Source organism: Sceloporus occidentalis, unplaced genomic scaffold (assembly GCF_023333645.1).
Source record: "Sceloporus occidentalis isolate IW3139 unplaced genomic scaffold, rSceOcc1.0.p SCAF_1, whole genome shotgun sequence".
Classification (NCBI taxonomy): Eukaryota; Metazoa; Chordata; class Lepidosauria; order Squamata; family Phrynosomatidae; genus Sceloporus; species Sceloporus occidentalis.
Genome location: NW_028316981.1, coordinates 206956022 through 206969416, shown reverse-complemented (window position 1 = coordinate 206969416; position 13395 = coordinate 206956022). Strand labels below are relative to the sequence as shown.

The 13395-nt window shown below is 38.8% G+C and overlaps 1 protein-coding gene across 3 annotated transcripts in view; it reads left to right on the top strand.

The window, feature by feature from the left end:
• LOC149323271 (dynein axonemal heavy chain 6-like) overlaps window positions 1-13395 on the top strand; it is a 187108-nt gene that overhangs the window by 124640 nt on the left and 49073 nt on the right. For 2 of the 3 annotated variants that reach the window (XM_089488669.1, XM_089488670.1), the window contains 8 exons: window positions 1254-1433; window positions 2780-3013; window positions 4615-4750; window positions 5202-5359; window positions 5928-6118; window positions 7457-7617; window positions 8590-8678; window positions 10156-10302. In XM_089488669.1, the coding sequence (XP_089344795.1) occupies window positions 1254-1433; window positions 2780-3013; window positions 4615-4750; window positions 5202-5359; window positions 5928-6118; window positions 7457-7617; window positions 8590-8678; window positions 10156-10302 (1296 nt within the window). Of the gene's footprint in view, window positions 1-1253; window positions 1434-2779; window positions 3014-4614; window positions 4751-5201; window positions 5360-5927; window positions 6119-7456; window positions 7618-8589; window positions 8679-10155; window positions 10303-13395 lie in introns of those variants that run through there. The other variant, XM_089488671.1, reaches the window with a different exon arrangement.

Here is a 13395-nt window from a genome sequence, read left to right as displayed (position 1 = left end):
GAATAATATAATAATAATTAATAATTTGTTTTATTTATATACCGCTATTCCAAAGATCATAGCTGTGAACAGCAAGTAAGCTAATTAGCAAGTAAGCTAATTTGCCCCCAACAGTCTGGGTACTCATTTTAGCGACCTCGGAAGGATGCAAGCCTGAGTCGAGCTTGGGCCCTTTTGCTGGTCTTGAACTCGCAACCTTGTGGTTTCGAGTGAATGGCTGCAGTACAGGCATTTAACCACTGCGCCACCAGGGCTCCTTTCAGTCTCTACTGAAATTCACAAGCTGCTAGCACTTAATGCAATGAGCCCAATTTACAACTACAGTTTTATATCTAAAAGTTTTCAGATAATAATCTTTCCCATCATTATGTGACGTTAACTCCTAACACTTCAATTTGCAAGTCACAACATCTCCACCTATAAATTATGCTTGCTATGTTTTCCTCTGTCACTTAAAATGTCAGTTCCCAGCTAGGCTGAAGATGATAAAGAAGATACATATCATGCAATCTATCAGTTGTTCTACTAATTATCAAACTGAGGGAAGATCTGATTGTTACAATGTTCAGCATCAGATAAAGTCTCAACAAGGCCAGCTTCAACATTGTGAAAACATGACATGCAGTTTTCAGAAGATTATGAAAATGCAGAAATAGTATCAGCTCTTGCTCATAATAATATTGAGATACAGCATGATACATAACTTGTTCTTGCAGTAAAAGGTTGTAAAACCAGAAAATAAAATAAATCTCTTTGTAAAGGTTTGCTGATTCAGGCTGTATCATAATCTCATCAGTAATCATTTTATTAATATATTAAATTTACAAATAAGTTAGATTTTTAAAAAGTATACAAGTTTAAATAAAGTTTAAATTGGTAAAGTACCTGTTGCTGCTGTAATAACTTATTCATTTTTATTTATTGATTCTGTAGAGTGGTTTTGAACACATTAACAGAATCTTGTGATTTTCTGGGATAAAAGTATTGTTAAAGAGGCTACTCTTTATTTCTGTGCTATAATTAATGACATTGTTAACTTCAAAAACCACAGCATGTTTTTATTGTGTTTCTTATCTTGTAGTTCACTATAACCATTTTCATAAAATGGTGATTATACGTCCGTTAAATATGCTGCAAAACATTGAAAATTGGTTATATGTTTGTGCTTGTTCAGAGTTTTATTGTGAGAAATTTGTTCTGTGTTTTCAAGGTACTCAGTTTCATATATGATGATCTGAAATTTATGTTCCTAGATTACATCTGCTGCCATTAAAGTAAGGCTTGTAGAAGCAGAAACCACAGAAGAAAAAATAAATGTAGCTCGTGAAAAATACCGTCCTGTTGCCACTCGAGGATCAGTTATGTATTTTGTGATTGCAAGCCTGTCGGAGATTGATCCAATGTATCAATTTTCTTTAAAATATTTCAAACAGGTTTGTTTTGTTGATTCTTTCTCTCAGTTTCTCTCTTTCTACCACCTCTGCTCCTTTCTTTTGAGCAATTTCAAGTAGCAAATAATCATATATTCGTAAGACTGCAACCTTTTTATAGTCAAAGCTTGGGAAAGAGTTTGGCTGTAGTTGGGGGATTCTGGAAGGTATAGTCCAAAAAGTGACTTTTCCAAGCTCTATGAGAAATCAATATTAGGGATTCAAAGAGCTACTTAAAACATGCAATTAACATTTTATTTTTTCCTTCCCCTCTCAGGTCTAGAAAGTATCACCCCATCCCTGTCACCTCATCCCACAATTCGTGCCTTACATGAATTGTCTGTGATCTCCCATTCAGTTTAAGAAATGATTCACTATGTGTCATGAGTGACTGTTGTTTAAGAGCTCAAGGACAGAACTTTGTTATACAGTTTCTTGGATCCTGGCCATTGGACTCTGCATTTACATAGTGTCTGAAGGACTTCTGCCATATCATATAAATAAGTGCACATTAGAACTCTGCCAATAGGAATGTTAACCTTTTAGTTTTGAGAAGTCTATGAATACTCCTAGTTTATTTAAGTGTTGCAGGAACACTTAATCCAAATTGAACATTACTTATATTACTTGAAGAAGAAGTAATCAATTTCATTTCAGGCTTTACAGTTAACAAATGTGAGATATTTGCAATTTCTTTAGAAGAGTTCCAAATATAGATTGAGCACAGTCTTGCATTGCCTGTCCATAGGCCAGTAGAAACATCACTGGAGGCTTAGTTATTCAAAGTGAGGGTAATAATTCCTGTATCACATTTGCCCCACTCTGGATAGGCAGCGGCAGAAAACATGGGCAGGTTAGCATATACCTTCTGCATGGTTACATCCACTCCATTTTAGCAGCTTTCAGCTGCCCACACTAGTTGAGACAGAGGCTGCTGTTGTAACATTAGGCATTGGGAGGCTCTTCCCTAAACAAGTAGACGTCTTGTGTAATTTAAAAGTGGGGTCTGTCAGGATTTTAAATCTTGAGGGCATCTTACACAAGAGAAACAGGCTAATAGCTACAGGTATCCACACTTGAATATGTGAAGATCATCGGTGCCATTGATAAGGAGGCAGTGCTGGCATTCCCATTTCCACTCTCTTTCTTGCAGTTCTAATTAATGGGAAACTGAATGTGAATATCCCTAGGGGGCTCTGGTGTCTAGTCAAGCACAATACTGTTCAGAGGGGTCAATTCAGACAATTAAGTTGTTTAATGTTGGGTGTTAAGAAATCAAGTGACATATATGTGTGAATCAGTCCAATGGTGTGCTAGTGGACCAACTAACCAAGGTCTTTTTATTGTAGCTTTTTAATACAACTATTGAAACATCTGAAAAAAATGATGTTCTGGAACTGCGACTGGCTATACTCCTTAGTCAGACCCTCTATGCAACTTATACTAATATTTCTCGAGGCCTTTTCGAACAGCACAAACTCATCTACAGCTTTATGCTGTGTATTGAGATCATGCGACAGAAAGAAGAACTTACAGATGCTGAGTGGAATTTCTTCCTCCGTGGAGCTGCTGGTTTAGATAAGGTAAAGAGAGGGGAGGGAATCGAGAGTGTCAAGATTTCATATCTCTGTGGGTTTTTTGGTGATTGTGTAAAAAATGTTAGTATCTCAACTACAATTTAGAACCCAGTACTGTGCCCAGCCAAGTTATACAGGCTATTGTACCAATGAGTTGCCATGTTTGGGGAAAACAATTCAGTGGAGTAGAAGCTTTTCAGAAGCAGGTTATGAAGGACTGGACCAGTGTAGACTTTTTGACCAACATCAGTCTTCAAGTGACTTACAACAGAAAAGCAAAGAAGGCTCACTTTTAGAGAGAGATGGATTTTTAAAATAATTTCTTCTTCATGGTCTTTGTGACTCACACAGGTGCTCCTTGATTCCTTTTCCATTTTAAATAGAATTAAAGAATTCTGAATTTGTTTTGAGTACCAAGACTGAGTAGTGATCCTAGTCTTTGCATATGTAAATACACCCCTGGTTACAACAGGCTTCCTTCTCTTTAGCACTATGATTTAGGTGGTATAATGCTCTTACTGTGTTAAACAATTGGAAGTTATACTGCTTATCTACTTCAGATTATCCAGAAATCTACCAGTGGTACCCATACTTTTTCAGGATACCACCCCCTTTTTTTCTTGTGCAACAGCTATTTTTTTATATTATATCTGAGTGCAGCAGCCAGTTTGCCAGTGACTTCTATCTCAGCCGCACTCAGCTCACCACCACCTCCTCTGCCTCAGTCTGTCATGTGTGAATACTGCAGCATCAGTGACCAGACCTGCTCTTCTCTCTTGCCTGTGCTGACCTTACAGCAAAAAGAAGGCTGGCTGACCAGCTGCTCAGTTACTGTTCTCAGGTTGTTTGGGTGGAAAAGGAGCAGCGATGAGCAGCTGATCAAGCAGCAATCGAGAAGCTGGTTGAGCAAAGACTGAGAAGCCTCTTGCCTTACTGGCTTTTGCTGCAAGGCTAGTACAGGCAAGAGGCTTCTTGATTGCTGCCTGACCAGCTGTTTGGTTACTGTTCCTAAGATGAATGGGTGCAAAGGGAGAAGGTTCTCCCAAGTGAGGAAGGATTCTCAATCCTTCTTTGCTGAGGCATAGAGAGGCACAGCTGGCTTCCCACTTTAAAGACTCTCAATTTGAAAGAGGTGAAGGACTCTTTCAAAGAATCGACCCCAGATGCTCCTCCTGCTCTTTCCCCAGAGAGTTCCCTTCTCCAAAGAGCTTCAAGTTATCCCTGCACACAATATTGTTTCTCCTGCTGTTTCTTCTCTTGGCCTGTCCAACAAAAGAAAGCAGGGGCAGCAGTGCAACTCCAACCTGCCAGCCAAATCCCAGCAAAGTTCACAAAAGTTAAGCAGGATCCCAAATTCAAAAGCTCCTTTTTGCCACCGCTTACTCACCACTGCCACATGCTCTATCCCCTCATCCCCATGGTCCTAAAGGCCACTTGTTCCCCCGTACACCAGTACTTTAACTGAAGGCTCCCTCTGCCATCTTCTTTTTCCTCACTGTCCCCCTGGATCTTTCCACTGCCCCTGAGGGAGTGTATTGCCCACTGTTTAGACCTATACAATCCTTCTGCACATTATTTGACACAACCTGTCTTTCTTTATATAATAGAGCCGGCCTCCCAAACCTGAAATTCCATGGCTTGAAGAAAATACCTGGTTCATGTGCTGCGACTTAGAAGAAACACTTCCAAGTTTTGAGGGGATACAAGATGACCTGTTACATGAGCACATTGTCATTACATTGGGTAATATGATAAAAATGAAAAAGAATTGCAAAACGTTTTTCCTGCCATGCATTTACATATGAGAGGGTTTTATGATCTGTGATGCATTCTGTCTTTTGGAGTCTTCATGTTATTGACTTTTATGTTCCATTGTGGGTTTTTTAAAAAATGTAGCTTGAATTTTGTATATGTCTGTTTAATGATTTCTCCAGGGTTGATAAGAAATAGTTGTTATACAGGATTTTGTACTCCACATGATATCTCATGCAAATAATATTTATACAGGATATATTCTATTAAATTTAAGATGTTTCTAATATTATTGCTTAGGTATCTCTTTGGCAAAAACCCCCACCATTTCTGAAATGTTACATGTCTCTTAGAATGGACACTGGTCTGGTGCTATCTAAATAGTAAGTTTCTTCTAGATGTTAAATGGAAAGGGCTTTGAATTATAATACTCTTTTGTTAGGACAACTTGAAATGCGTGTCAACCCAGAGGAATGGGAAGGTTATAAGTCAGAAGCTGAAAAAAGCAAAAGAAAAGATGTCATGGAAGACATTCCTTGGAATGTTAGGTTGACCATGTTTCAGAAATTAATTGCAGTGAAATGTTTCATGGAAGAAAAGGTAAGCTTTCTACCAACAACTACAGCCCTGCCCACAGTTATCTCAGGAAGAAGCTGCAGCATAGACAGAGTGTCCGTCCCATCAGTAATACAGATATTTAGAAATAGAAGAACTAATCTACTTTATTCATAATAATGTACAAAGATATGGACAAAAATGCCTGCATTTCAACTTGTATGTGTGACTGACCGATTGTGGTTATGATTATAAAATAAAAACCACAGTAAGTTTTTTTCCAGCATCAGCCATAACTGTCCCTGTCACCTTATTCAATGTATCTTGTGGGTCATTTAATCTTATTGCCACCTTATTCATTTTATCTTCTGGGTCAGTTAAGCTAGGATTATAATGATATAGCTTTTGTGCATATGGACAACAATCGTTAACTTGTTTCATTTAAAGAAGAGGGTGGAGCACTATAGATGTTTTTGTTTATGCAGCGCTAAAACTAAAATATTGTATCAGTTGTGTTATAAATATAGTTACTATTTATACTAGATACAATCACATTTCTTTTTTTCTAATGTTCTTGCACTTACCTGTAAATTGGCTGTGTTACTGTTTATAGATTGTTACTGCACTTACTGAATTTGTAATTGAAAACCTTGGGAAGCAATTCATAGAGAATCCACCAGTTGATCTTGCAACTCTTTACCAAGATATGTCTCCTTCTACACCACTTGTGTTCATCTTAAGTACAGGCTCTGATCCCATGGGGGCATTCCAGCGATTTGCAAGGGAGAGAGACTATTCAGAACGGTATAAACTATGTATTTTCATTATATTTACTACTGGATACTGACTTCCATATGACATCTGGGTTGAATTTAAAAGGTTTACTTGCATCACTCTTTGACTTTCCAGCTTTCATCATTTGGACTTGTTCTTAATCTTTTTGAAATATGACAAAAACATGTGTTACTAATTTATGGTGTACTGATATATACCAAGCATGAGGACCTCATGCATCTGAGGATGTAGGCTAAAGTCTACAAAAGTTCATGCTACCAGATTCTTTCTTTCACTTAGTTTCAAAAGTGCTACAAGATCCTTTTGTATACTGATATATAATTAACAACAGCATTGCTATTTAATGGTCATCTATGGCATGACACCTGTACTTGTGTTATGCCAAGGGAAACACAGCTACCATATACAGTGACCCACTGGATGCTTAAACAACTTTCTGGTTTTCTTGCCTGCACAGCCAGTGTGGCATAGTGGTTTGAGTGCTGGACTAGGACTCTGGAGACCAGAGTTCAATTCTCTGCTTGGTCATGGAACCCATTGGGTGATCTTGGGCACATGCTCTCAGCCTCAGGAGAAGGCAATGACAACACAATAACTTGTGTACTTGGAAGCACACAACAATAGACCACATGCTGGCATAAGACAACAGGATTCCAGCCCAACACTGTTCCCACGTGCTGATTTAAATGGGTGGTGAAAGGAGGCTTATTGTGGATTTTTTTTATTGTGTATGAGGACTACAATAGTCTCTTTAATTTGGTGAATTGTCAGATTTCAGGGTTCAGAAAAGACTATGAAATTTTACGAATAACTTAGATTTCACTTTAATATTACCTTCACTTTAGACACTGCAACTTGTATCTTTCATGGGGTAATGACATGAAATCTATAACAGAATTATACTCTTTTTCAAAAAGTCAGTAGTATTTGAACAGAAGTTCACTTGACAATGAAAAGTCACATCTATAGCCTGAAGGATTTTCCACTGTAAAATTTCAAAGGTCTTCAGCTATTCCTATCACTGGAGGTAGCTTCTAGAAAAATGTCATACTAATCATTTCTTTTAAAATTAGAGGCAATGTTAACTTGGAATGTTGAATATATTTGGTTATAAAATACCAAGCTGATTTTCAGAAGAGGTGTACTCCAAAACTACAATAGACAGCAATACGTATGACTTTGACTTTAGTGAAGATATGGATGTAAAACATATGTGAAGGTTGAGTTATTTTTATTTAGATACCTTAATAATAGGTACCACTCTAGACATTAAGCATAAAAATGTTTGAATAATGTATTACAAATATATGTAATGCAGCTACTAACAAAATATACTTTGACTTTCAGAGTGCAGTCGATTTCATTAGGACAAGGGCAAGGACCTATTGCAGAAAAAATGATTAAGGATGCAATGAACACAGGAAACTGGGTGTTTCTGCAGAACTGTCATCTAGCTGTTTCATGGATGTTACCAATGGAAGAGCTTATAAAAACTTTTACAGAGCCAAGTATGTATTTTTCTTTCATTCTTGCATGTGGTAGAGCAATTTCAGAATTTACCTTTTTAAAGAAGGTCTTATCAGCATTATTGCATATGGATTTCAATATAGTTTGCCTAGGCTATCATGCTGATAGGAGACAAGATTTGCATCAAGGACTTCCTAAATATTATGAGGAAGACATTTACACCATTCTTTCCATTCACAAGTAACAGCAGGAATGGAACTGGGTCTGTTATTTACATGAAAGAATCATATGGGGGAGCCAGAAGATGGTCGACCATCACCCCTTGCCTCATGCTCCGCTGCTTTTCTTTCAAACCAGTTCTAATACTTTATATGGCAATGGCAAAAATACATATTATATCTACTTTGCCCTTTACGTCTGTGCTAGCTCCATTAATTCTTAGCTTTTTAACAGAAATAAAAATGTTTATTCAAGGAGCCTTGATGTGCAGTGGTTAAATGCCGGTACTGCCACAAAGTTGTCAGTTCGATTCCAGCCAGGGGCTCCATGGTTAACAGCCTGGCATTCTTCGAAGGTTGCTAAAATGAGTACCCAGCTTGTTGGGGGCAAATAACTTACACGTTTCAAACCACTTAGAGATGGCTTAGTTCAGTATGAAGCATTATAGAAATGTAGCTGTTATTGCTATGTTAACTTTTAGTTGTATATATTTAATAATTTTTGGCAATTCCTAACCCAAACCTGCAATGTTATGTCTTGCTGCTGTGCCACTTTTTACATGGCATCATTCACTCTGTTTCTTTAAGCACCATCACTGTTTTAAAAATTATTCACTACACATTAGAAGTTGTTCTACTGAACATATTGAAGTGGACTGAAGTCAGTAAGAGAACCAGTTGGTAAATAGTGCTCACGATATTTTAAAATCAATTTTTGCTCTGAAACAACTTCATCTTATACTGAAACATAATTTACCTTATATAATAGTAACACTATAAAATTCTATTTTGCAGGTGTCTCTATCCATGAAAGCTTTCGACTCTATTTGAGTTCTATGCCATCTAATACTTTTCCTGTTACTGTCCTTCAAAATTCTGTCAAGGTAGTATCTTTTGAATATAGGTGAATATGCATTCAGAGTAAATAATGATGAACAGGTAGTTGTGCTGTTGTGTTGCGTTCATTGATACAGCAGCCAATAGTCTCCACCAGTGTTTCATCTTCAGAAACAGAAAAAAGCTGGAATAACTGTCTGAATGTCCATATAGGTAGGCAGATTAGCTTCAGTCTATCTGCTTTCAATGATGCCTTCAAAAGCAAAAAGCCAAATGCAGTTCATGTTGAGCTGTTCCCATCTCCAGTGCAACCGATGACAGGACAATATAATGGGAGGAGAGAAGAAAATGGCAAGGGTGAATGAATGCAGTTCTGTGTTTAGGTTTCATGTCAATTAATAGTGAAGACTGAGGGGACTGAAATGAATGAAGGAAGTGGCAGCATGTAATTCTGGAAAGGGATTCCAAATATAGCACAGGAATGGAGAATGGACAGAGACTATATTATGAAATGAGGGCAGAAACACAAAGGATGTTTATATGTGTTGTGTGGCTTCAAGTTGCTTCTGACATATGGCAGTCCTAAGGCTTGGGGTTTTCTCGGCAAGATTTATTCAGAGGAGGTTATCCATTGTTGTCTCCTGAGGCTGAGAATGTGACTGACCCAGGGTCACCTTTACTGCCATGGTTTATCCACTTCCTTTTGCCTTACAGTTGTTTCTTTGCTTTTGAGATCATTTCCCTTTTGAGATAATAAGGTTATTAGTAGGGATGAGTGAATTGATCCACTTTCTTCTTTGTGCTCTTTTGGCTCCATACATTACTATTTCGTTAACCATTTTGAATTTGTTGATGAAATCTGCATCTCCATAGCAAAGATTCCAAGCAAGCACTTTCCCTTTCTTCTGAATTATTGAGATGATTTATCCCTGCATTTCTGCAAAATGCAGTGGTTTCTGTGAAAGGAAGTATGTCTTACCATGAATTCCACCACCTCTAGAGATTTTATTAAGTTTTAAAATGATTAGTGTGGCTAAAATTCTCTCCACTCCGTAGGGCAGTCTTCTATCCACACAGATCTGTCAGTTTAAACTGATATTTTAAAACAAAAACTGTAAGAGGTCTGCTTCACTATCTTTCTTCTTACTTAAATTACTGTCGCTGCATATTTTTTCTCTCTCTTGTGTAAACGCATTTCTTTCCCATTTTTTTCTGCTCCAAATTTCTTTATTCATTCAATATTGCTTTTGATTTCCATATGCTTCCTGGGGTAAGCAATCAGTGTATTAACTTTGTTAAATGCCTGGAGTTTTCCTCTGAGTGGAGATATAATTTGCATACAGATAGCTACTAATTCTTGCATTAACTTGACAGCACAGTGAAGACTGGAAGAGAAATCTATAAAGCTTAGTCCTACAGTAAATAAATGTCAGAGTGTGGGTGTCATTTTAGTTCTTTAGGGAGTTTTATTAGTCTGAATAATTATTGATCAGTCTGTTAAGTGTATAACAATATTTCTTTCAGGTGACCAATGAACCTCCTAAAGGTCTACGTGCAAACATCAGACGAGCATTCACGGAAATGACAGCACCATTTTTTGAAGAAAATATTCTGGGAAAAACCTGGAGAAAAATAATTTTTGGCATTTGTTTCTTCCATGCAATCATTCAGGTAGCCTTTGTTAGTCAAAGAAAAGAAACTATAGCAATATTCACTTAAATACATGTTTAGAAGCCATACATGTGTAGAAAGCATTTGTTGTGTCCCTTTCAGTCATTTCCAGCTTACAGCAACTCTAAGGCAAATCTATCACAGAGTTTTCCTGGCAGAATTTCATCAGAGGGGGTTTACCATTGCCTTCTCCTGAGGCTGAGAGAGTGTGACTTACCAAAGGTCATGGTTGAGAAGGGATTTGAACCCCAATTCCCAGAGTCCTAGTCCAACACTCAAACCACTACACTGCACAGGCTGATATAGAAAGGATGTCTTGTATTAATTTACAGATATAGAGAAGGGCCTAGCTGGTATTTGGACATTTCTTCCCTCTCCTGCTAACAAAGTCAGTTTGATTCTTCAGCCAATAAAGTGTTCTTAAGGGGGACATGACAACAGGGAATTCTTAAGTGGCATTGTCTATAATGGAAGGCAGAACTCTTTTCTCCATGTGGCCATTAAAAAAAATCTCAACAGTGTTTTCCAGACCTCAGATTAATCTGAACACCAGGCAAGATCTCTTTGTGCACTCCCTCCTTCCACATCAGGGTAGGAAGCAGCAGAATCACTGCATGCAGGCTACAGGATCTGAATTATTTACACCACAAGTGGGAGGCTCTATCAACACAGCTAGGCTATGGACCCCAGAGTAATGTTCCACCCCTTCCCCACAAAATGGTATGAAGAGAGCTGTCTGTCATGTAGAGGAGCACTACTCAAAGTGATGGTCTGTGGATTGGTGCTGGTCTTCATGCTATTGGCTGATGGTCACTGAAGACATTACATAAAAGAAACAGTTGTAGTCAACAGTCCAGATATGGAGGCAATACCTAGTACCTTGGGGAAAAACCCTGACAGTCTCTCAGATCAAATAGCTTAAGAATCACTGATGAAGTACCTTTCCTCCACCCTTCATACTGAACAGATTCTCATCCAGCAGCAGTCATTCCATTATGGCTGAATCTGGTAGTAGCAATCCTTCATGGTTTCATTCCCTGACATCTCTGGAGAGGGGGTCTCCCCCAGTTTCTGAACTTGTTTGTTCCATCCAAATGTATGCTGGTCCATAGATGGGCGTTCTTCCCTTCAAAAGCACATTGTGGACCTGCTTCAAGGATCTGCAGTGACTGCCTCAATGCAACCATTTCATCCCTGGCAGTTATTTTAGCAGATTGGGAGATGTGACATGTTGCTTTATGTAGGGATTTTGAGGCCTCACATGCTGTATGTAGGGATTTTGAGGGCTCAGACTGCCACCATCTATTTTTGTTTGAAATGTGTTCCATTGGGCAGAAGAATTAATAGGTGTCAAGACCACTACATAGTAATCTAGGACATACCGAAAAAGATGGCTTTATCCACATGTATTGTGATACATTCCTCCCTGGATGACATCCAAACTACATAACACATAGAAATATATGTCTTTGAAACTGGAAGGTGGATCAGACTAGCCAGTTTCTCTCTTGACAGAGCCAGATTGTTTTGCCAACGACTGGAAGCAGTCCAATTCAAAGATAAAGGAAGTATTTCTTACTATTAAAAGAAGAATGCAAACCAAAGTCCAAATTCACTTTTCATGATTCCAAAAAAGTATCACAAATTATGTCTGTTTAGCAACTTGAAACTTCAATGGGACTGTGATGCTCAGGCATCAAATAAACAGGGCACTCCTCACTTCAAGAACACTGCCTTCCCTTGATCCAAGGATTCAGCTAAGAATGAGCCCTTTTTCATGGCCATTCATCATTTACTGGAACTCTGAGCCTCTTTTCCAGACATACTTCTATTCTTGGATATATTTCACATGCACACATCTGCCAAATTAAAATGGAAACATTTGCAACTGTCTTGGACCTCAAAGGGCTGAAGACACAACTGCAGAAGAAGCATATCAGCATGCAGGCCGGTGGATTTTCTACCTCTGTTTGTCTTTCAGAATCATACTTGCACATACCCAAAATGAAAAACAAACAAATACCAGCTTACATGTGTGTCTGTTATATTGACAAGGAGTATTCACACTCTATGCTCCTATTTGGTCTAACATTTGTTCTTCATGACTTCATGAACATACTATGAGTCTGTCTGGACCCAAGCCATCTGCCCACACCTCTCTTTAAATGACACACTGATCAACTGTCATGCATGGGGTCTAAGGGACATCCAAACAAATCTGTCTTGCCTCTAGTCAGTTCAGAGGCTCACCCACTTGGGAATGGATCAGCATGTAATGAATTGCCAGGTGTATCTGTTGGAGGAGAGATGTCTTGTGTCTTATGGTCCTGACAAATAGCCGGTTTCATGACCTGATCCACCTGCTGGCCATTTTTGTTCCCAGAACCCAGTGACTTGGACATGGCTCCATTCCTAGCCTGTGTAATAACTCTTCCTCCTATGAAAGGATTGGAATGTCTTGGATTTGCACCTCTAACCCTACCCTGCCTTGAGAAGTTGATGAATAAAGAGGGATCTGTCTCTTTCTGTGGTGCATCATCACCACAGAGCTGGCATAAACCCAGTGGAATGCCCTTCCATTGGAAACCTGACTGGCACCAACATGATTTTTTTTTCAGCACCAGGTCAAGACGTGACTTAATTAAAGCTTTGGGGGCCTATTTTTACTTTTAGTCAAGCCTTTTGAATGCTGTTGCCCGCCTTGTATGCTGTTACCCACCTCGATCCAATACAGGGAGAGGCAGGGTATAAATACGATACGAGCAGCTAAGAACTCGTTCTATGGTGCTCGTGTCGCGTCCGCGGAGTCGCGTCCAGCAGAGTTGTTCAGGGTAGTCAGGGAGCTAACTCAGCTCCCTCCTGCCCCGAACCAGATCCTTGAACCTTCTAAGGCCTGCTGTGACCAATTTAACAACTTCTTCGCTGATAAAATCTCTCGGATAAGCGAAGGTCTTAAAGCCGGCATTAGGGCAGAACCCAGAGTAGAGGTGTCCAGAGCCTCCGTGGACTCTATTAAACTGGATCAGTTTGAGTTGGTTAGTACCGATGATGTGGACAAGATCCTTGCAAGTGTTCGGAAGACAACCTGCTCTC